The sequence below is a fragment of the Acomys russatus genome, chromosome 18 (genome assembly GCF_903995435.1).
Source record: "Acomys russatus chromosome 18, mAcoRus1.1, whole genome shotgun sequence".
Taxonomy (NCBI): domain Eukaryota; kingdom Metazoa; phylum Chordata; class Mammalia; order Rodentia; family Muridae; genus Acomys; species Acomys russatus.
The window spans coordinates 42382487-42405156 of record NC_067154.1 but is presented as its reverse complement, the minus strand read 5'-3'; the positions used below and the strand labels follow the sequence as shown (position 1 = coordinate 42405156).

The 22670-nt window shown below is 42.8% G+C and overlaps 1 protein-coding gene across 2 annotated transcripts in view; it reads left to right on the top strand.

Moving 5' to 3' along the window:
- The first annotated feature begins 706 nt into the window (after positions 1 to 706).
- The window catches only part of Tbc1d4 (TBC1 domain family member 4), a 63201-nt gene continuing 41237 nt past the window's right edge, over positions 707 to 22670 (top strand). For both annotated transcript variants that reach the window (XM_051160914.1, XM_051160913.1), the window contains exons 1-7: positions 707 to 1334; positions 3086 to 3175; positions 6528 to 6632; positions 11697 to 11829; positions 16020 to 16111; positions 16333 to 16443; positions 18572 to 18691. In XM_051160914.1, coding sequence (XP_051016871.1) covers positions 777 to 1334; positions 3086 to 3175; positions 6528 to 6632; positions 11697 to 11829; positions 16020 to 16111; positions 16333 to 16443; positions 18572 to 18691 — 1209 coding nt within the window. In that variant the 5' untranslated portion in view covers positions 707 to 776. The remainder of the gene's footprint in view (positions 1335 to 3085; positions 3176 to 6527; positions 6633 to 11696; positions 11830 to 16019; positions 16112 to 16332; positions 16444 to 18571; positions 18692 to 22670) is intronic.

The following is a 22670-nucleotide window of genomic DNA, read 5'->3' as shown; positions in this document are numbered from 1 at the left end:
ACACCTGACTTTGTCCCCCATGGGGCAGCACTTCCTGGACAGTCACTGCAAAGATAGTATGGGACTTGACTCTCCACAGGGAACCCTCGGGTTTGCTTGCTGATATGTGTGCTGCTTTAAAACAACGGCTGCTCTGGCACTGAATCCTAAGTAACTGTGTGAAGGAGAAGAAATCCTGGTCTTGACATGATCAGTAGAAAATTTAAGGACAACACACACACACACACACACACACACACACACACACACACACACACACACACACCACACACACACACACACACACACACAGAGCAAATATGGAGCAGCCCTGGGAATAGGATGGGTGTTCTTCTTTCCTAAATAGAAAGAATTTTGGGGGGACCGACACCTACATTTGGGATCTGTGTTATGATCCAGGAATTAATTATTGTAGGTGATTTGAATGCTGGGAAGTATGGAAGAAAAAAAATAATTTCTATTCTTTGAAATAATAAATCCTGTCTTCCTTTCATAATCAGTTCTACAGAATTGAAACTATCTAGAGGCATGTTAGTTGTGTCTACATGTGTGTGCACTGAAGAGGTGGACATTTGGCCCTCATCTAGGGAGCAGTTAATATCAGAGTAGCGCTAACTCTGTCTCCCGTGGGTGCCGCAGTACTTGAGAAACTGTTCTGTGTGCTGCCAAGAGGTCAGGTAAACAAGTGATCTCCGAGCATGCCACTAAAAGGACTTCAATTGTTTCCCCAGGTGCCAGATGTGATCAGCAGCATCAGACAGTTATCCAAGGCTGCCATGAAGGAGGACTCCAAACCCAGCAAAGACAATGAGGACGCCTTCTACAACTCTCAGAAGTTTGAAGTGCTGTACTGTGGGAGGGTGATTGTGACCCATAAGAAAGCACCCTCCAGCCTTATTGATGACTGCAAGGAGAAGTTCAGCCTGCACGAGCAACAGCGACTGAGGCTGCAGGGCGAGAGAGGCAGCGAGCCCGGGGACGAGGTGGCTGTCTTTGAGGCTGAGTCTCCTGTGTCCTCTGATGACAGCCTGCCTGAGAAGGCAGATAGTACAGCTAACAACCACCGTGCCCTACCCTCCCTGGCCAGCCTCCCCGCCGTGGCCAGCCAACCTGCCCTGGCCAGCTCTCGGGTTTGCTTCCCAGAGAGGATTTTGGAAGACTGTGGCTTGGATGAGCAGCAAGAGTTCCGATCTCGGTGCAGCAGCGTCACAGGCGTCATGCAAAAGAAAGTTCATGAGAACAGCCAGAAAACACAGCCAAGAAGGAGGCATGCAAGCGCGCCCAGTCACGTGCAGCCCTCCGACTCGGAGAAGAACAGAACCATGCTCTTCCAGGTAGGCTGGCAGGGGGCTTTTGGCTTGCAGCTTCTGAAGATGCTGGGCAGCTATAGCTTCTCCCTGGTCAGTGCATGTGCGTGCGTGCGTGCGTACGTGCGTGCTTGCGTCAATGTCCACACGTGCCTCGGTTCATGTGCAGGCCAGAGGCCAACCTTTGGGTACATTCCTTAGGCATGAGACACCTTCTTCTGGTTTGAGGCAGGGTCACTTATTGGTCTGGAGCTCTGGAAGTATGCAGGGCTGGTTGGCTGGCAGAGCCCGGGTGATTCACTGTCTCTTCTTTCTCAGCACTGGCCGTACCAACATTTTATGATACTCTTCTTTTTTTTTTTTTTTTTAAACTGGGCTCTGGGAATTGTACTCTTGTTTGCACTTGAAAGGCGAAGCTATGCTCCCAGTGGTCCTGACTCACCTGTCTCTCTTCTCTTTCTGTTCATTCCAGTAGCCACAGTGAACACTTGTGCCTTCTTTTTTCTCCCCCCACCCCCCAAAAGCAGAAGCAGCGGACAAAGAAAGAACACAGATGCATTATGGGCCTCAGAGAGGCAGAGAGGATGAAAGACTTTCTCTTAGCTTCGGAGCAGACTCATGGGATGGATACTAGGTGTCCATCACCAGCATCTGGCTTGGGTTGATTCCTAAATGCATTCTTTAATAAAACTATAGTCTTAGCGCTGACTTTAAGGTGTGAATGAATCCTGGGAGGCAGGAGCAAAATGAATTCTTCTAGAGAGAAGGAGTAACTGGGTATATGACCTTGTCTTGGAGACAGCGTGCAGTCAGTCTTTAGCCGTCATCAGATCACAGTGTTTGTTTTTTTGTTGTGGTCTTGTAAAGTCCCCACCTAGGCTTGTGGTCACAGTGGCTCAGGACTTTCTGTGTGATGTGTGAAGTTGCTTTCTCCTCCTCTTTGGATTGCCAGATTTGTTCTCTACTAGTCACGGGTCTTCTTTTTAGTTTTTTGGAATATCTGCTTTCCAAAATTTTACCTGGGCCCAGTTCTGCATATGTCATTTTATTGACTCTTTTGGAGAACATTCTGTAATGCAACTCAATAGTTGATGACTTTAAGATTCATGACTTGAGGCAATGTTGTGCATTCAAAATGCCTTTTGTTGTTGTTGTTGTTTTTCGAGACAGGGTTTCTCTGTGTAGCCTTGGCTGTCCTGGAGTCACTTTGTAGACCAGGCTGGCCGCGAACTCACAGCGATCCACCTGCCTCTGCCTCCTGAATGCTGGGAGTAAAGGCGTGTGCCACTGCTACCAGGTTCAAAATGTTTTTTTTTTTTTTTTTTTTTTTTTTTGGATTTACTTATTGTATGAGCGTGAGTGTTTTGTCTGCACATATGTATGTGTACCATGTTTCTGGAACTGGAGTTATGGACAGCTGTGAACTCCCATGTGCTACTGGGAATTGAACCTGAGTCCTCTGTAGTTAGCAACAAGTGCGTTTGACTCTCCAGCCCCAGGTTCCACATTTTTGAAAAGGAAACCATTTCTTAACTGCAAAAAGTGATTTGTATTCTTTGGATTGAATTGTAAAAAATTAAGGTCGCTTAGTTTTCCGACAAAGGAAAGAAATGGTTTGGGACGGCCAACATGGGGTTGACTTATATGGCAGAACACTTACGAAATAGGTTTGTCTGGGCCACATCATTTGAATTGCCATTGTTGCATACTTCGTTGCCAAGTAAGATGGAGGTCCTCGTGAGCTGAAGTAACTGGAGTCCTTTCCTTTTCTTTTAAAGGTCGGCCGCTTTGAGATTAACCTCATTAGTCCAGACACTAAATCCGTTGTGCTGGAGAAGAATTTCAAAGACATTTCGTCCTGCTCTCAGGTGGGTATCATGTCACAGCATTTGAAGAAATCAGTTGTCATGGCCCCAACTTAGCCACCCAACCGCTGGGCTTACATATATCACGTTTTATTGTTTTAAAATTAGCTATTTTTTTCCCCTCTTCTTTCCCTTTCTCTCCCCTCCCTTTCCTTCCCTAAAGAATGAACTTAGGAATTTTCTTACACATGGTGAGCCTGACTTAAGAAAAATAATGTTTAAAAACAGTTGTCCTTTACAATTAAAATGTGTTCATGTGTTTGGCTCTATGGCAACAGCACCCTTCCCAGGACCTCCAGTGTCTGTCACACCACATTCCCGTCATTTTCTTCAGCTGTGTCTCTTTCACCTGGTCTCTTCTGCTGGTGGGAATTTTGTGGTGGTGAGTTCTTTTGAAAAATACGTCACAGCAAGTATTACTCAGACTCTTGGGCTGTGTATCTTGTGGGTGTCACTAAAATACGTCTGTTCTTTATCCCACAGCAGGTAATAAAAGGAGAAGTTGACTTTTTAGTGTCTGTTACCATAAATGGAAAAATTTGAAAAGTCTTCTGCTGCTTTAATTCTTTTCATTTTTTACTTCACAAGATATTTATGATTTCAAAACAAAAATTGATAGAAACAAATGTAATAATATTATAGTAGTCATAGTCTACAGTAATAGTTAAGAACGTTTAACCCAATGTTTGAACTATCCAAATATGTTGTAAACACGAGAAGAACATTTGTACTCGTCAGAAAAGAAGGCCTATTAAAGTCAAAATGTGGAAAGGCTACATATTCAAAGACATCTCTGTGGGATTGAGAAATACCTTTGTTTTTGGCCTGGTGACTTAAAGTACATTCAAGAATGTGTTCTTTACATGGTCTCTACATTTTGGTGTTGGAAAATCGGAGGAAGCACAATAGCTCAGCCATTAAAGGGTCACACTTCTAAACATGAGAGCATTATGTATATTGCATATCATCCATCTATTTATCTATCTATCATCTATCTACCTATCTATGAGTCCATCATCTATTTGTATTTAGGATTCAATGTTACTCTTGCTATGACATTCAGAATTACTTTCTTCTGGACACAAGGATTTTTATTAGTTGTTTGCTTTAGCTAATATACCTTTATTTCTAATCCTTGTTCTGATATTTTTCCTGTAATAGCAGCGTAGCTATCAGCTTAGAGAGCAGTAGCATTTGAATCTAGGAAGCTTATATTGGGAACTCTGAAGTTCCTATTTAAGGAACACAGAAATTTTGTAGAAAAATTTAACCCCCTATATCTTTATTAAATATTCTTGTAGTTGTCTGTTTATGAAGAGGTCCCTGAAAGGTAAAAAGTTGTTCAGGGACTGGTGACTCACGGTGTAAACATGCCTTATGTACTCAGGTGAAGCACAGCCCTTAGAAATTCAGTGCACATGGCCATTGTGAATGTGCCTGTCTCCATATTTGGCCACGTGCTGCAGGAAGAGTAATATGTAACCTAAGTTTAGCTCATGCCCTACTGGGTACCAAGGAGCATCCATGAAGGCAGCACCTCCTACCTCCACTTTCCCTAAGCTGCCCAGGAAGCATATATCAATGGTTACTGATTATCCAAATGAGCATAAGCACACAGAGAGACAGAGAATAGATCCAAACCAAATATGTGCACATGGAAGCTCCAATAGGATCCTTTCCTCTTCCTTTTATTGAAGACAAGCTCTGAGTTATGATTTCACGTTCAGGAAGCAACCAGACAGCAACAAGGGGGAGATTTGTGGGTAGGCCGGCCATCACAGCAGCTGGCCAGCCCTTTCCGCTGACCCACTCTCACGGTTCCCTTACAGGAGCTGAATGGATACAAGGTGGCTGTGTTCAGTGGCTGGCCTGCTTTTGAGCACTCTGAACTTCTGATGTTTCTTTCTCTAAAAGGGAAGTGGTGTGACTTTTCCTGACCATCATGGGAGTCACGGAGTACTTTTTTTTTTTTTTTTTTTAAGCGTTCCTGGAAGCGTTCTTAGCATCTGAAGATGTACTGAGCTAACAAGTCCCTGTGAGGTCCCCACTTAGTAATAAGCCAGCAATAGAAGTTCTTTCACTAGAGTTGTGCTCGGAGCTCATTTTACATGACCTACAGCCTCACTCTTCTCTGATTCCCCCACCCTTATTTAAAAACAAACAAACAAACAAACAAACAAACAATCAAGGGTTGATTTCTTTTTTGCCATGTCCATTGGCTAGATTGTGTATATTGTAATGAGAAATGGTGAGGAGGAGTCACTATCGATGAAACACTCCTGGAGCCCTCATGGCTCTTTCCCAGCTCTCACACCTTTCTCGCATTATGCTATTTTGTAATGAAAAAAAAAAAAAGGGGAGGAGGGTGGAGACAGTTGGCAGCAGCTCAGCACAGTATCTCAAACCTAAATCATTAGCTGAGCCAAAATTTAACTACAAATCTGACCCCAATGACAGTTTTGCCCTTTTTGTTTGAATTTAGGTGATATCAGGGACACTTAATATTCCCCACCAACCTAGTTTTTCAACTCACTGTGTTTGCTGTTTGAAACAAGGTGCAGATTGCTTACTGAGCCTTAATGGTGTGTGTGTGTTCAGGCTCAATACATTTTTGAGATTTTATTTTGAAGACTTTGTACTTCATTATCAGCGCATGTGCACACAGGTACATGCTCTAGCACACGCAGAGAGGTCAGTGGACAACTCTGTGGAATTGGTTCTGTCCTTTCACCTTCATGTGGATTCTGGAGAGTGAACCCAGGTTTCCAGGCTTGTACAACAAATGCATTTCCTTCCGGGCTGTATCATCGCCTCAGCGACTGAAGTTTTAATGAAAGTAAATATAGCTGAAATCCTTCATCTTACATAAAGAAAGCACAGTGATCTGTGTCTGTGGACAACTGGTACTTGCAATAACGAATCAAGAGCGAACAAGAGCATCAATCCTTTCTTTTGAGTTGACAAATAAATTGACAACTATTTGGGCAACCTCCACACACACTTTATGGAGTTGTATGGTATTTAATTTGAGAATTGCCACTTATACTTTTTCTCAGATTTTATCACTGAGTGCTGCTCTAGGTCAATAAATTGAAAACTCATTACAGGCAAACATCATAAGAAATGGATCACTGTAGCATTGTTTTTTTAATAAAAAAGTGAAGGGTCTGAGTGTGTGTCTCACTTTATCTGCTACGTCTACAGGCCATCCTGTGAGCTTGCTATGACATTATGTCTTCCGATACATTGCCACAGAGGAGACAGTTGTGGAGTTAGGAAAGTGCAGAAATGACGTCAGTCTTCATCAGAAGGTATCCGCCATCAGCACTGTGTGTGTTTCTCTTTCTTCATCCAGGGAATAAAGCATGTCGATCACTTCGGCTTTATCTGCCGGGAGTCTCCAGAGCCAGGGCTGAGCCAGTACATCTGCTATGTGTTCCAGTGTGCTAACGAGGCTCTGGTAAGTGGGGCTGTCGCCTCCTGCTCTGTCTGACAGGGGATCTCTCTGTCCTACAGAAGTATCTTCTGTTCGGGATTCAGTCCTCGCTGAGGAAACAAAAGGGCACCCAGAGATATTCTTAACCTTGAAGGAAGCACAAGAGTAGAGAGCCACAGACAGACCCTCATGGCGCTTTTAAGTGTGGGTTCCCTCTTGGCTTTAACAGACACTATCATGTTACCATGTTTTTGTTTTTTTAAGAGGAGGAAAAGTGTACTGACAGGAGAAAAGCTGGTATGTTTCCTGTTGCTTAAAGACGGTGACAAAGGCACTGATCTCTTCCTTTTTGCCATAGCATCAGAAATTATACTTCCATCACGAGAAGAAAGAACCGTCCTCCATGCTTTTTTCATTACCCTGTCTTAATTTTCAAAACACTTCATTTATTTTCTTTCTTTGGAATTTGCAAGTCAATTTCCCCCTAACATTCCTCACCCCTCTCTATTTGAGAAGAACTGTGTAAGGCAGGCTTGGAAATGCATCTGTCCAAGAACTGTGTTGATTTTTTTTTTCCCCTCTACGTTTTTTATGTTTTGTCACACATGGCAGGCTTCTCATTCATTGTAACCCAAATCTTGAGATGTCAACATCACAATTATTAGATGAATTTATGGAAAAATATGATTTTTGTAATTTCAATATGTGAATGTGTACACGTGCAAGGTGGTTGGGTGTATTTCAGTGTGCACATACACATGTATGCCCATATGCATGGTGGTCAGTGGACAATCCTGGGTGCCATCTTCAGGAATCTTTGTGGCCATCAATTAGGCTAGGCTGGCTAGCCAGTGAGCCCCAAGGACCCTCCTGTCCCCAGCTTCCCAGCACTGGGCTTGTCAACTCATGCTACCATACCCAGAATTTCAGATGGGGTCTGGGGATTTACCTCAGGATTTGGGAGGTAAGCAGGTTAACAAATGAACTATGTCACCAGCTCACCACCCCAGTTTTACTAAGCATATAATCCTCCTATCAGCATTTTCTCCATATACAATTGTTTCAGGCCACACTGTGCGTGCTTCCTGCTGTTTGTTACATTTAACTGTGACCTTCCCAGTTACTGGAAGCATTGGAATCAACTGGCTCAAAAGCACTTTCTGATCCCCGTAGGTCCCCAGTTTTTTCTCTAGGGGATATGAAATACCCATTCGTAGCAATTTCTTATTCTGAAAACTTACATCTGACTGTCATGTTTCACTCAAGATAATTAATGTTATTTAGTAAATATTCACACATACCTATCCAGGTTTCCTCTTAGCTAAATAGAGTCCACCATTTAGAAACTAGAACTGAACTTCAAGAGAGTTGCCCTTAGATGACCATAGTGCATGACCTGATGACCATAGTGGATAGTAGATGACCATCCTTTGATGACCATAGTGGATGGCCTGATGGCCATTCTTACATGGCCGTAGTGGATGGCCTTATGACTGGTCCTCACACACCCTGCTCACAGCTCTTCAGTTAGGCAAAACTCTTTTTCTTCCCGTCCTTCATGATTTTGGACATCTGATGACAGAATGATCACATTTCTCATAAGGTCAGAGGCTGTCATGGTCCAGGGGCAATCAGATATGCTCATTGTATCCCTTGCACAGGAGGGAGAGCTTGGTAAATCCCACTCATTTATGGTCTTGTTTCTAAGTTTTATTTTATCTTTAGGGTTTAGTTGGTTTTTGTTTGTTTTGGAAACCACCAATAGTGGTAGGAGGTGTGGGATATCCAGCCTTTTTGCATCCATACATGGGCCAGTGCACAGGACCACACTGGCTGTGTGTGTCCTCCTCTTCCATGAGGCACTATGTGACTTAGTTTTGGCCTCATTGTTTTAGAGAAGAGATCCAAGCTAAGATTTTTTAAAGGCTCTATTAAAGTTTTATCAGTTAGTAACTGCATTGTGTTGCATCAGGATGCAAGTTATAAGAAAGATATAATGCATGCTTTCTTTGTAGTTAGAGGGTGGCCCAAGCCCTGACAAACGGAGCAGAACAAAATAGTCCTCAGTAAATACCTGTCGGAGCGGCTCGATGAGTGCCTTGGCTTGGCAGCTGTAGAAGGCGAGATAATCCCAAATCACACTTGCTCACTTGTCTTCTTTGAGCACCAGCTATGCCACAGTTACCACTTTCCTTTGCCACTTTGTAAGCATTGCAACGCGTTTGTGAACTGTACCGTTCTAGGATGGGCCCTGCAGGGCTCTGCACAAGTTTAGATACTACACTGCATCCCCTCCCCCACATGAGCTTGACACCCAATGAGATAATAGGAATACTATTTCTAATAAGAAAACATTGGCATACTAACAGAGGCATAAGGTTCATATTCTAGAAGCTATTTTTCCCTCATAGCTGATGTGAATGATACTTGTAAAAAATAAATCTTTAATGTATAAGGAACAAGCAGTGTGTGGAGGATGGATAAAGGGGACAGATCCCAGTTTGGGGGTTATGGTGAAAATGGCAAGGAGGAGAGACTGATGCTTGAAGGGCTAATTTGTAAAAGTTTTGTATTTGAAGAAAAATACAAGTATTGTTATCGGAACATGGCTGGGCATATGAATAGTGCTATGAGCATTTGAACATGGATGGGTGTGATTCCTAGGCTTAAATCTAACACATAGGGAAGGCTTCATTATGTGACCAGTTAGCCTCTCACACTGAGCATTGCCTTTTGTCAGCAGTTCTTAATGCTAGTGTTCATTGGATATCTTGAAAAATTGACAGTGTTTTCTAGCAAAAGGCGGCTCTATGATCTTCAGTTATTTTGACCTAAAATGTAATATAATATTGAAGTTTGGTACTTTATATCTATAGACATTATCTTCAGTATGGATGGTCCTATTATTAATATGAATGATCTTTTCTCTGATCGCATGCTGTTTGGTGAGATGGGAACTGTACCAGGTGGCGACTGCCAGGAATACTTGCATTTTGTTTGTATAACTCACATTTCTGCCTGTCCCTTTGCTTTTGCCCTTTTGACATGAGCTGTGATGTTTGTTCTTGTGTTCATAATGATCTAATTAGAACTTGTAAGGGCACTGACCTTGTGATAGAATTTACAGGCCATCTGAAAAAGTGATGGGTTTTAGAAAATGAAACACATAACATTTTGTAGATGAGAGGGAATTTTTAGTAGTATTTGTGGTAAAGAGAAGTTAGTAGTCACATTTCAGACACAATTGAAAAGGCAGCATTTTTAGGTAACAAATACACACATGCAGAATATAACATGTAAGGTATTTATGTAAGTTATATTTTTATGTACAAATTATATATGCATATACTATGTACTACTAAATCCATTGCCAGCCCTTCCAGTGTCTGACATAAATGAGAAACAAGAAATAGAATAAAGGAGCACATACATAAATAATTAAATTGCCAGATTGCCTTTGATTAGAAAGCTAAGTAAACGAGATTTAAAAATACAAAGGCATTAAATACTTTTAGTTCTACAAATGAGAAATCTTTATTTTTAGTTGCATAAATGACATCTTAGGCAAATCCATCATTATATATGGAGTGCTGTGAAACTATTTCTCTGTTCTTCTTCTTTTTTTTAAATTTTTATTTAAGTAATTTATTCAGAGTACATCTCAATTGTTATCCCTTCACTTGTTTTTTTCCCATTCCCCCTCCCTCCCTCTTTCATCCTATTCCCCTCTCCTAGGTCTGTAACAGAAGGGGACCTCATTCCCCACTATAAGATCCAGCCTATTAGGCCTCTTCCTACTAGCCTGCTTACTCTTCCTCTGAGTACCATCAGGTCTCCCCACCAAGGGGAAGTAGTCAAATAGGGGGCACCAGAGTTTATGTCCGAGTCAGTCCCTGCTCTACACACAACTGTGGAGAACGTGCTGTCCATTGGCTAGATCTGGATAGGGGGTCAAGGAAGGGAGAGATAAACTTCTCTGCTGTTCTAAGTCCATCATCCTACCATGAGGTGCAACAGCAATGGCCGGCTGCTAAGGGTTTGGAAGTCTATTTTCAGTTTTACTAGACTAGTAAAGTTTCTGTATATTCTACACTCCTCTTCCCTTCACATGCAGAAGTAGATTAATAGTTTAATCAAAACAACCTATTCTTAGACTAGGCTATGGGAGACATGGAAAAGCGAAGTGAAAACATGGTCTCTGCTACACACGATAGGCAGCTTAGCTTACCAGACCTGGTTGGGATGAGGTCATTAGGATCCAGCATATCTCCACCAAGAGGGTTTTAGGATGTTACCAGAATCCTACAAAATGTGGGGACATCTCTACTTCCATTAGTGACTGTGTCACCAGAGATGGTGCTGCGGCCTGAGAAAGATGAAGAGCTACTTGGCTTCAAAAGAGAAACTGGGATAGGGGCTAGTTGATTGAAATGCTGGGCCACTGCAAGAGCAATGCTGGTGGCGCCATGGTGAGAGCCAGCTCTTGGGCATTTAAATGCCAGAACTTAGAATCATTATAAGCAAATGGTAACCAATCAGACAGTGTGGAATTCACAGATCTCCCCACCGGTATCTAGCTTGAGATCTTTTCCCCTCAGAACTGTACTCCAACCAAGCTGTGCTCACTTTTACACTAAGAACAATCTGGAAGAATAAGATGCCTATTAAGCACAGTTGAACATTGACTCTAGTTTGTTGTTCCTAGTATGTACCCAAGGAAGCTTCCAGGGAGATGTTTATCAGATAAGTCATTTAATTAAGCAAAGTCTTGACCTGCTAATTACACTGTCTGTGATAGTGTAGAGCCTGTGGGACTTGAAAATAGCATTCGAGTAACAGATCTGTAGTATATGCCACAGACTGCAATCCTCTTATTTCATCCAGCTTTTAATTATATGGACGAAAGATCTGACTTCAAGACTTGCTGTTTGCACTCTGCCAGCTCTGTTAGTCATCAGGATTCTGTTATTTGTTATTTAGTCAGCCGTCTCTAAAGGCTCACACTGCTGTTGATTTTTTTTTTTTTTTTTTTTTAATGTTTCTGTGAAAGCCAAGTTTTATAGACACAAGTTTTGTTTCTTCTTATAGGTGGATGAGGTCATGCTGACTCTGAAGCAAGCTTTCAGCACGGCGGCTGCTTTGCAGAGTGCCAAGACACAGATCAAGCTGTGCGAGGCCTGCCCCATGCACTCTTTGCATAAGCTCTGTGAGAGGATTGAAGGTACCATAGAACGTGGCCTTGGCACGAGAGGAGTTTGCTTTGGCGTTTTGATGGGCTGAAGTCTGTACTGTCATTGAATAGTTCTTTGTTTCGCTGTGAACAGGAACCCCAAGAGCATTTTTCAAGCCTGTCAGACCCAAGTGTGCGATCAGTCGCTTCTTCATGCTTGCCTTTCTCTCTCCCCCCACCTTTTTTTTTTCTGAAGGCAAATTCAGGCAAAGAGCTTGTACTTCCCACAGCTCTTATGACTTGTCATATTTGTGCACAGTGGGACCTGAGCAAACATTTGCTGAATGAATGGAGAGAGGCAAACTCGCTGAAGACTGTTCAGTTTTTCCTTTTGTTTTCTCTCTCACTTGGTGACATATTCCTTTATTCTGAAAGTTGAGAACTTGACTCACTGTGGATTCTACTCCAAACAAGCTCCAAACAAGCGTGCGCTAAACTGTAGATTAAACATTTATGATCTAGCCCTGTTTCAAGGTCATACACAGGTTTTAAAGTTCATAAGGGTGATTTTAAAGAACAGCTATTATTTTAAAACACATGAAACATTACCAAATGGAAGGTGTGTGTGTGTGTGTATGGGTGTGAATGCATGTTTGTGTGGCTGGTGGAGGGAGCCTTCTAAATCTATGTGGGACAGGATAGTTTTAGATTAGCTAACTATACAGAGGGAGAGAGAACCCTTCTACTTATATACCAGCTAGATCAAAGAAAGTCCTCATATAAATAAACAAAATAATAAAAACATTAACAGAGAAAGGCATTTCTATTCCTGAGAGAAAACAATTGTTCAGATATAAAAAAGTAAAGTATAAAACCAAAACACATTAAAAGCAATGACTAAAAACTTGAACCTCCCAATTCCAAGTGTCTATTTAGCAGAAACTGCTTACTTAGGATTAAATGCCAGGCAGATTGGTACCCAAAGTTGCCAAAACTCTACATATAAGGAAAAGGTAAAACTAATAAGAAAGCTGTGGAAGCCATTTCAAGCTGCTTCTCAGGTGGATCGCATGTCTTAATGGCAACCAGCAGTACCCTAATTGCGCTTAAAAGCCTCTCAAACAAGCAGAAAGTTGCGACTGGTACTGGAAACCTTTCTGTCTTAGCCAGTCTTCCATTGCTCTGACGACACCATGACCATGGCAACTCTTACAAGAGAAAACACTTAACTGGAGGCTGGCTTACAGTTTCAGAGATATAGTCCTTTCTCATCATGGCAGGAGTGTGGTGGAAGGCAGGCACACAGGCTGAAGGAATAGCTGAGAGCTACATCCTGCTCTGAGGGCAGAGAAAGAGATACTGGGCCTGGCATGGGCTTTCCCCACCCTTTTTCTTTTTCCAGACAGGGTCTCTATGTAGTCCTGGCTGTCCTAGAATGAACTCACTACGTAAACTAGGCTCACCTCTAACTCACAGAGATCCTCCTGCCTCTGCCTCCAGAGATCTGGGACTAAAAGCAGATACCACTATGCCTGGCTACATTCTGAGAATTTGCTGGTAACTGAAAAACTAACATACTGACAAGCAGAAATAGCATATTTGTTAAAAACACATAGGAGAAACTTAATACACACATGAAGTAGAAAAGCCTTTGATCATCTTTTGGTTTCACGGGATGGTTGTAGAGTTTTCTGAGCCTTGGTCTCCATCATTTATGCTCCCTGAAGTACAGTGCAGTGATTGCAACAGGAAGTTAACCTGAGTATTAACTGTTATCCAATGAAACCCTTCCTTCATCTTCACCACTTTGTTTGTTTGTTGTTGTTTTGTTTGTTTTTCTTCCATCCAGGATCCAGTTCTGGCCCCACAGTATTTATAAGTTGGTGTTTTGCTTTGGTATCCCACAGGCTTCACGCAGCATGAAAATGTCGTCTTTATTCACCCAGGGATGTGAATCAATAAAAGTAGTTAACATGCTTTCTGACAGCCTTTTAAGGAGCCATTGCTAGTACATAAGAAGCCATGGTTATGGGTGTTTCCTACCATCAAAATAGATGCCATCATTTTCTCTGTGATGCTACAGAGTCTTGCGACTGCCTCAGAGAGAAAGGAGGAGCTGAGAAGTTTCTGTCCTTGCTCCTGTTCATGCCTCCTAGTGAATTACAACAGATGCAGTTGTAGCCAGGCCTTTGTAAGCCAGCTTTGTGTGAATCCTGGCAGCCATGATCCAATTCTGTTTTATGAAACCTTTTTTTAAGGGCTTCTTTGCCATGCTATCTGCAGAGATCTGGGTAGTTTTTAAAAAGTAAATGTTGAGAGTAGAAGGGGCCTCGGTGGGTAAAGTGGGAGGGGCTTTGGTGGGTAGAGTGGGAGGGGCTTCGGTGGCTAGAGTGGGAGGGGCCTCGGGGGGTAAAGTGCTGGCAGTGCAATCACATGGACTTACTTTGGATCCCCAGCACACTTATGAAGAGTAGACTTAGTGGCAAAAGACTGCTATCCCATTACTAGGGTGCAAGGGGCAGAGATGGGTGTGTCTTGGGGGGCTAAATGAGAAAATAGTTGAGCTGAAGCCAAAGTGGCCTTTCAAAATAAGGTGGAAGAGGGAGAAAGGATGTCCAGCATCAACCTCTGGCTCCCTCAGCACCTGCAGAGGAGCACTCCTCCCTCACCCCCGCCCCAACACACGCACAAGGCTAAATTGTGAACACATCCCTTGGCTTCAATTAGCTGTCACTTTGTGGTTTTCTTAGAAATTGAATTACAAAACCTTACACTGTGCCTGTAAACCAGGTGTCTAAGCTCTGTTATACCAAATTAAGTCATAAAGAAGTATTTTTAGTCAACAACTTTGTCTTATTCACTGAAACTAAAAGTAAAGATTGCATAGAAAATATTAAAATTATGGCTTAATGTTTTAAATTATATTTATTACAGTCTGAAGATGATAATATTACAATATCATTTTTTAAAGTTTTTAAGTGACATTTATTTCTTTGGTTGCTATGTGTGGATATGTACATGGGTCTGTCCATGTGTGCCATATCACACGTGTGGACGTCAGAGGACATTGAAGGAGTTGTTTCTTATTTTCTGCCATGTGGTTTCTTGGGTCCAAACTTGGCAGCAAGCACCTTTACCCTCTGACTCATCTTTTTTCTTTCCTTTTTGTCTTTTTCAAGATAAGCTTTTTCTATGTAACAGAGCTCTGACTGTCCTGGAGTTGCTTTGTAGAGCAGGTGGACCTCAAACTCACAGAGATCCGGCTGCCTCTGCCTTAGTCTTGAGTGCTAGGATTGAAGGCATGTGCCACCACACCTGGCCTTCTGATCCATCTTGATCAATACAAAATTAATTTTAAAAATTGCTAGCCTATTTAAAAGTTTATTATATATTATATGTAGATAGATGTCTTCTTTATAATCAAAATATAGTGACAAGTAACCTTTTTTTTAAAAGAATGAATGTTCCCTTGAACATTGTAACTATGAATCAAACTTTTCTTTAAGAAAGAAAGAAAGATCCATATGAAAAAAAATTCTCCACAGACCATGTATAAGAATGTGGAATATTTGTGGAATTTATTGGCCAGAACACATGGAAAGGAAGCTGCACAGCATTAGGGGTGCTCAGGTGACAAGGTTTGAGGCTGTCTTGGGTTAAAAAATGAGACTGTTTCAGCAACAATAGCAATGAAAAGACAGATTTATAAACATCACAATAGAGAGAAGTAAAATAGTTCAGGGAATCGTTGTCTTAAATTAAGTTTTATTTGTTTAAAATGGGAGCCCATGATGGGGGATTACCTCTTTTTCAGTAGTCTTGTATTTGAATGCTGTGAGTTTATGTTTAAGTTAGAAGTTTAGCGATTTTGCCCAAGGCTAGTCTTTTGTATTATTCTTCTTTGACTTTCTATCTAGCACAGGTTCTAGGCTCGCATGTTTGTTCCCTGGTGAGTTCTCATAGTGGTCAGTTTGCGAGTTTAGGGAGTGAACGTTTGCTCTGGGCGGCAGCATTACAGAGTCTTCGTAGACCTTCTATGTCTGGGCCTGCTGCGGGATCTGATGGTTTAGGAGGTGTGGTTTGCCATCAGGTTTCATATTTTCACTGCTGGCTCCAGGATCCTCTTCTTGAGAAGACTGAAGTTAGGTGCCCACTCAGGGAAGGGAAAGGGTAATGGCTAACATACACTGAGGCCTCTGCGGCCAGCCTCCACCTCATGTTTCCTTCAACTTTTCTTTTAGGTCTCTACCCACCAAGAGCCAAGCTTGTAATCCAGAGGCATCTCTCTTCACTGAGTGATAACGAGCAAGCAGACATCTTTGAACGAGTTCAGGTAACACCTGTCACCATTCTCCTGTAAGGAGCTACATTGGGTCCTATCAGTGAGTCCTTCCTTTCGTTCCACTGCCCGCAAGATGTCCATCCTCAGAGCTAGCACAATGGGAAAAAGCTAGATGTCTGTTTAGCCTCTTGACATATAAATCAACCTGAGGCTCCGCGAAGATCAGAGAGTCTGCTCTGTCCTACTCTGCTCTCACCTCATCTGTCCAACAGAAAATGAAGCCCATCAGCGACCAGGAGGAGAACGAGCTTGTCATTCTGCACCTCAGGCAGCTCTGTGAAGCCAAGCAGAAGACTCACGTGCACATCGGGGAAGGGCCAGCGGTGAGCACAGAATCCTTCCTGCTTAACGTCCGTAGGTGTGGTAATTTACACACATAGGTAGAATATCACACAGGACATGGAAGACATTTTTTTTTCCTTTTGTGCTTTCATCTCTGTTAGGGTGAAAGCCTACAGTACGCTAGAAAAATTCAGCATTTGTAGAGATCATGGGAAATTTCAGCCAACACTGAGATAGAGTCATTATAATTTCAGAACATGAAATAATTTGGTGTATTGGGTAAAAAAAAACAAATGTATAGGTTCATGATGTACAATGTACTTTAAAAATTACGCTAGTCTATGAATTGTTTTTGTTTTTTAGTTTTTGTTTTTGTTTTTTTTTTGAGACAGGGTCTCTCTGTGCAGCCTTTGGTGATCCTGGACTCACTTTGTAGACCAGGCCGGCCTCGAACTCAGAGCAATCCACCTGCCTCTGCCTCCTGAGTGCTGGGATTAAAGGCATGCACCACCATGCCCTGCTAGTTTGTGATTTAAAAAAAAAACAAAACATCTCTATGACTGTTTTCTCAGAATGGTGACAAGGACAATAGTCTTCCTTGTACATGCCTGCTTCTGCTGTGAACTGAAGGATGGCCTGAGCCTGTAGCTTTGAACTTGCTTTCAGCTGCCCAGCGATTAACAACAACAAAAACTAAAAAACAAGCAAAACCTACCACCTCGACAACATCAAGGAGGGTCCCCTTATATGCACACCTCTTAAGGGCGGATATAAATTCTGGTTTTGTATTTCACTGCACTTCCGGCATCAGTAACATATTTTGATGTCGCAATATTTGAGATGTAGCCCAGGCTTCTCCTAAACTCTGTCTTCCTGTTTAATCCTGGCCAGTGGTGGGATTGAAAGCTCACGCCACCATGCCACCATGCTGGCTTTGTAGTCCGGAGTCGCTGCTTCTGTTTTTAGTACACTTTGTTTGCTGTGAGTGTGCGTGAGGTCGGAGGAGAGTTTTCAGGAGTTGGTTCTCTTTTTCCACGAGTCTCCCATGAACCTAACTCAGGTGGTCAGGCATGCAGAAACTCCTTTCCCAGCTGAGTCTTCTCATTCTTCCCTCCGAAGCTGCCCAGGGTGACCAGGCGTGGCCCTTCGGAGCCTCCTGCACGGGCCTCAAGCTAGCAGCCTGGTCTGCTCTTCCAGGGTCTGGTTTTTCTGACCTTTGCATGCTTTTAAACTTGCCTAGGAGATAAATCCACTACATCACAACGTTCTCACAGATGCCTCTCTTTTCAGCATTTACATCAACATTTTTCACATGTAAGAGTGCTTGAGGGCCCCCTCAGGGTTTCCCCGAGCCTCACTTTCTCATGTCTCCGGAGGACAGCAACAAGATTAAAGAAACAAAACACCTGGCAGTGGGCGCCTCATTGATTCATATTATTGATGGAGTTTATTAATATGAAAGGCACATGGCCATTCAAACAAAAATGAAGAGCTTTTTGTTGCTGTTTGTTTATTTTTAAAAATTTATTTATTTTGTGCGTATGATTGTTTGGCCTGCCTACATGCCTGTCTGTCCATGGGTGTGCATGGGGTGACCACAGAGGTCAGGAAAGGGGATAGATCCCCTAGACCTGGAGTTATAGAAGACTGTGACCTACCATGTATGTGCTGGAAACTGAGCCCGGATCCTCTGTAAGAGCAACCAGTGTTCTTAACCACCAAGCCAGCTCTCCAGCCTTGAAAATGGAGTTTAACAGAGGTGTCATTAGATCACAGCCTGGTTTACAAAGTTTTCTGCTCTGTGACACAAAGCGGACACCTTGGTGAAAGCGATGGCAGTAGTCCACTGGAAACCAGCAGAAAAAAAATGACATCCCGAGTTTAATTTTTGGTAAATGAAGTGGGAGTATGTGAGTGAAATGGAAAGGCACAGAGGAAAGATTTTATCTCTGCCTTCTTTTATTACTTACAATATTAAACTCTTTTCCTTATAATCTTTGTGTTCACACTGTGGAACCCAAATTATTACTTTTTAATTGAGCTACTGCAGGTTGCCTGCTTTTTAAAAAACGGCTTACCCCTAAGCCTACAATTAAGCCTCATTTAACCTCAAGTGTGTCTACACTGTAACTTTGCTGTTTTTCCTTTGTTTTTGTTTTTGTTTTTTAGATTATCTCAAATAGTACAATTCCAGAAAATTCGACAAGTGGTGGGAGGTTCAAGCTTGACATTCTGAAAAACAAAGCGAAGAGATCGTTAACCTCCTCATTGGAAAATATCTTCTCTAGGGTAAGCTCGCACTGGGCTATCTCAGGTAAACACATCGGCTTTCTGCTATATGTGTGATCAGCTCACAGAACTTTCCAGGGGAAGGCTGTTAAGATAACTCAAATTTGGTTAGCCTTGTAATAACATAACCTTGTATTCCTGTATTGTGAGGCAGAGGCAAGGTTGGAATTAGTGGCCAGCCTGGGCTACATAGCAGCACTATGTCTTAAAAATCTCATGAAATAAGTTTGTTTAAGGTCTAAGTTTATTCTCTGACCTCTGAAACCAAAAATCAAGCCACAGAGGTTTCTTGGTAGAGATAGTGTGTACAAAGGAGAAATCGAATCCTGATGTGCAGTTCTGTGAGAATTTTTGGGTTCTGTATCTAATGGTTTTTAAAAAATGTCTGTCTTTCTTTTTTTCTACTATTAGAGCCTGATATAAAATGTTAAAAAGCGTATGAAGTGGTGGAAAATAGTGTATTCAATTTAGAAAATTTATATATTTCATTAAAATGTTTCCCCTTTTACTTCTGTGAATTATAAAGTCTTAGGGCTGGTCAGCCATGCCAGAGGAAGGTGCCTGGTGTGCTGAGCCTCAGTGGCGAAGGAGGGAATAGCCTGCTAAAGGAAGTCTAGATGAGGAGTATGCGAGGCAGAGGGGAAGAGCAAGTATTCACAGAGAAGTGTGCCTTGTGTGGGGAGGTAGAGTGTAACCAAGCCCAGGGCGCTGATTCCACTGGTGATGGAGTAGGCTCACTGGGGTGAGGAGAGTGTTAGATGTCACTCAGGGAAATGCCCAGGCAGAGGATGGTCGCATGTGTAAACAGACTAACATTCTTGGCATCTAGAGGACAAGGGACTTGCTAAGAAGAAAAGGGAGGAAGCCAGAAGGGACTCTCTTTTGTTGGACTTAACTTAGGCTTATCTGCATGAAATTGTGACTGTGCGTGCACACACAGTGTACATGCTCTCTGTAGCTCTGGCTTTGTCCTTTGAGAGAACCTGGAAGCAGCTTTCCTGCCCACACTGACAATAAGCTTGGTTGGGTGACATTTAATTTCTGGACTTTGGTTTCTACATGCCACATGGTGTTGGGCCACATCATGGCTACTGTGGGTTGCGTATTGCCTTCGACCGACAGCTTGGATATAACCTGCTGGTCCAGACAGCTCCTCAGACTTCCTTCACCTTCCGTTCCTTGACAATTCAGACTTCAGTGGGCTTGCAGTTTTATAAGCTGTCCCTCAGCTGTGGGTTTTGCCGGCACGTTCCCTTATTAGACTCAGGTGCGGCCTTTGCTGCGGTTGTACTGCAGAAGTGGCACTATAGTCACCATGGCAGATGGCAAGGACACCAGCCTGTCACTGCTCATGCTGGTCAGGACCCAGCAGGAAGGTCAGTGCTGAATGTGACCTCTTGACCTTGAACTAGAATTCTGAGCTAAAAGTAGACTTTTCTTTATTAGTTATCTGCCCTGAGGTATGGCGTCATTAGTAACCAGAAAACAGAAGAAGACACAAGGAATAAAGTTCTTTTGTTCCAATTCAGGGTGCTGTGGGAGCAGGGGCAGTGGCGTGCCCATTGCGTGGGGATTTGATGAGTAAGTGAGCTGATACATAAGCTCAGAGTTCTGCTCAGCCTGGCTGTTTGTTATTGTATCGCAATGCTGTATGTGCCACTTTGCAATTAGCTCTGAACTATTATGTGTATGTATGCCTATCAGTCTCCCTCCCTCCCTTCCTCCCTCCCCTCCCTCTCTCTCCCTCCTCTCTCCACCCATCATAGGCCATTCCAAGTAGCATTTTTGGGTAGAATTCATTAGCATGAGAAGTTCAGCATTACAAGGCCTCCATTGTAACCTCTGTAACTGAGTTTTGCTACTAAGAATGACGGACGGGTGCTGGAGAGATGGCTCAGCGGTTAAGAGCACTGTCTGCTACTCTTCCAGAGGTCCTGAGTTCAATCTCCCAGCAACCACATGGTGGCTCACAACCATCTATGATGTGGTCTGGTTTCCTCTTCTGGCATGCAGGTGTACATGCTGACAGAGCATCCATATGCATTAAATAAATAACTCAGTCTTAAAAAAAAAAAAAGAATGACGGATGATGACATACTCAAAGTGAACACTGTGCACCTATCAGGTCATGTACCCCTGAGGAAGTGTGACTAAATAGCACAAACCTGGGTGCTCTTGCCCTGTAAGGGAGTAGGTGTTAATAACTGGCCAGAGCTCTCCAGAATGAACGTGTTTCATAGCTCAGCAGAGACAAAACAACCCACTCTAAACTCACAGTGGATTTGCTTATAAGTTACCTTGTTATGTTAAAATATATTTAAATGTACACAATTGGTGTCTCTTGAAAAAACATTACCGTAAGAACTTAGTTTAAAAGACTAGTGTTGTACACAGACAGGCAGGGGTTTAGAAGTTAGTTGGGCCTTTTCATTACAGTGGCTATAGATTTAGACACCACTGTGTCCAGCCAACGTTGCCCATATGTGCATGGATGTAGGGTTACCCAGTGGCACGTGGGCAATTGTTACTTTCATTTTTATTTATTTATTTATTTTTAAAGATTTATTTATTATGTATACAGTATGAATCAGATCACATTATAGATGGTTGTGAGCCACCATGTGGTTGCTGGGAATTGAACTCAGGACCTCTGGAAGAGCAGTAAGTGCTCTTAACCGCTGAGCCATCTCTCCAGGCCCTACTTTCATTTTTAAATCGAACTTACAGAAATAAGCACTGAGGTGGATGGAACCTCTCTGCCAGTCTCCTTGGTCACGATCATATATCAGCGTCTTTTATGGGGCTTTTCAGAAAGAGAACTCTGAGCTCATTATAGCAAATATATAGGGAGTGGGGTTGAGGCCGCTGGCGTAGAAGCTCTACAGTTGATTCTGAGGCACAGTGTGAATTTTTCTCCTTAATTCGCCCGTTTGATTCTTCATGCTCTAGGCCAGCCATTTATTCTTAAACCACGGGCACATTCGAGCAGCTTTACTGTCATCCAGGAGAGCGGTTCTCCTTTAATATAGTTTCTCAGGTTGTGGTGACCCTCAACCATAAACTTATTTTGTTGCTACCTCATACCTATAAGTTTGCTACTGTTATGGATTGTAATGTAAATATATGATATGCGACCACAAAGGGGTTGCGACCCACAGGTCGAGAACTGCCTGGTCCTGGACCTTGTCAGACTGTACAGAATCCTGGCCTGTCCTCAGACCTGCTTCATCAGAAGTTCTGGAGTCGGGTCCAGTAGTGTGGTCCTTCACAACCCTCCAAGTCCTACTGACACAGCCTCAAGCGAGAGAACTGCCGCTCCAAACAAGTGTGATGCTTGCAGCTCTGGCATCTCCGGCAGGGATTGGTATTTGCCAGTGTCAGCTGCAGGAATAAAACACAGTACTTAGTGGCAGGTTCATTAGAATGTTGAAGTAGGAATTGAGGGACCTGAAATTAAGACCTGGCCCTGGCAGATTTTCTGGCTATGAACTTGGACATCTTCACTTCTAGTCACCTGTAGTTTCTCCATTTATAAAATGTGCATTGCAATACTGAGTTACATTGTAAACTAGCATTGCGAAAGTGTCACCCTGTAGATCTGAGGTGGGTGTTCACTGTAGGCTGGAAACCTGCTGTTTACCAGAAAGCGGAAGGGCTGCCTTTACTCTCCACTGAGACCTTGATGCTCTGCATAGTCCTTGCCAGGCTGACTTACAAGTGTCTCTTCTGCATGCCTTGGATGGCTGCAATGGCTCTCAGCAAGGACACAGCCAGTCTTATTTTGGTCTCAGTGAATACTGTCACTTGTGTGCCCTGCAGTGATGCCAGATGCTATAAATGTTGTGGCTTAACAAGGTCTCGGTAGCAGAGGTCACAATGTAGCAGCAGGCTGGCCTGTCCCCTTGTCTGGTGAAAGTGTGACAGGTCTAAAGGGGTTTGTGTTCTACAACGATCGTTTTCCTGCCATGGGTTGTGTAGC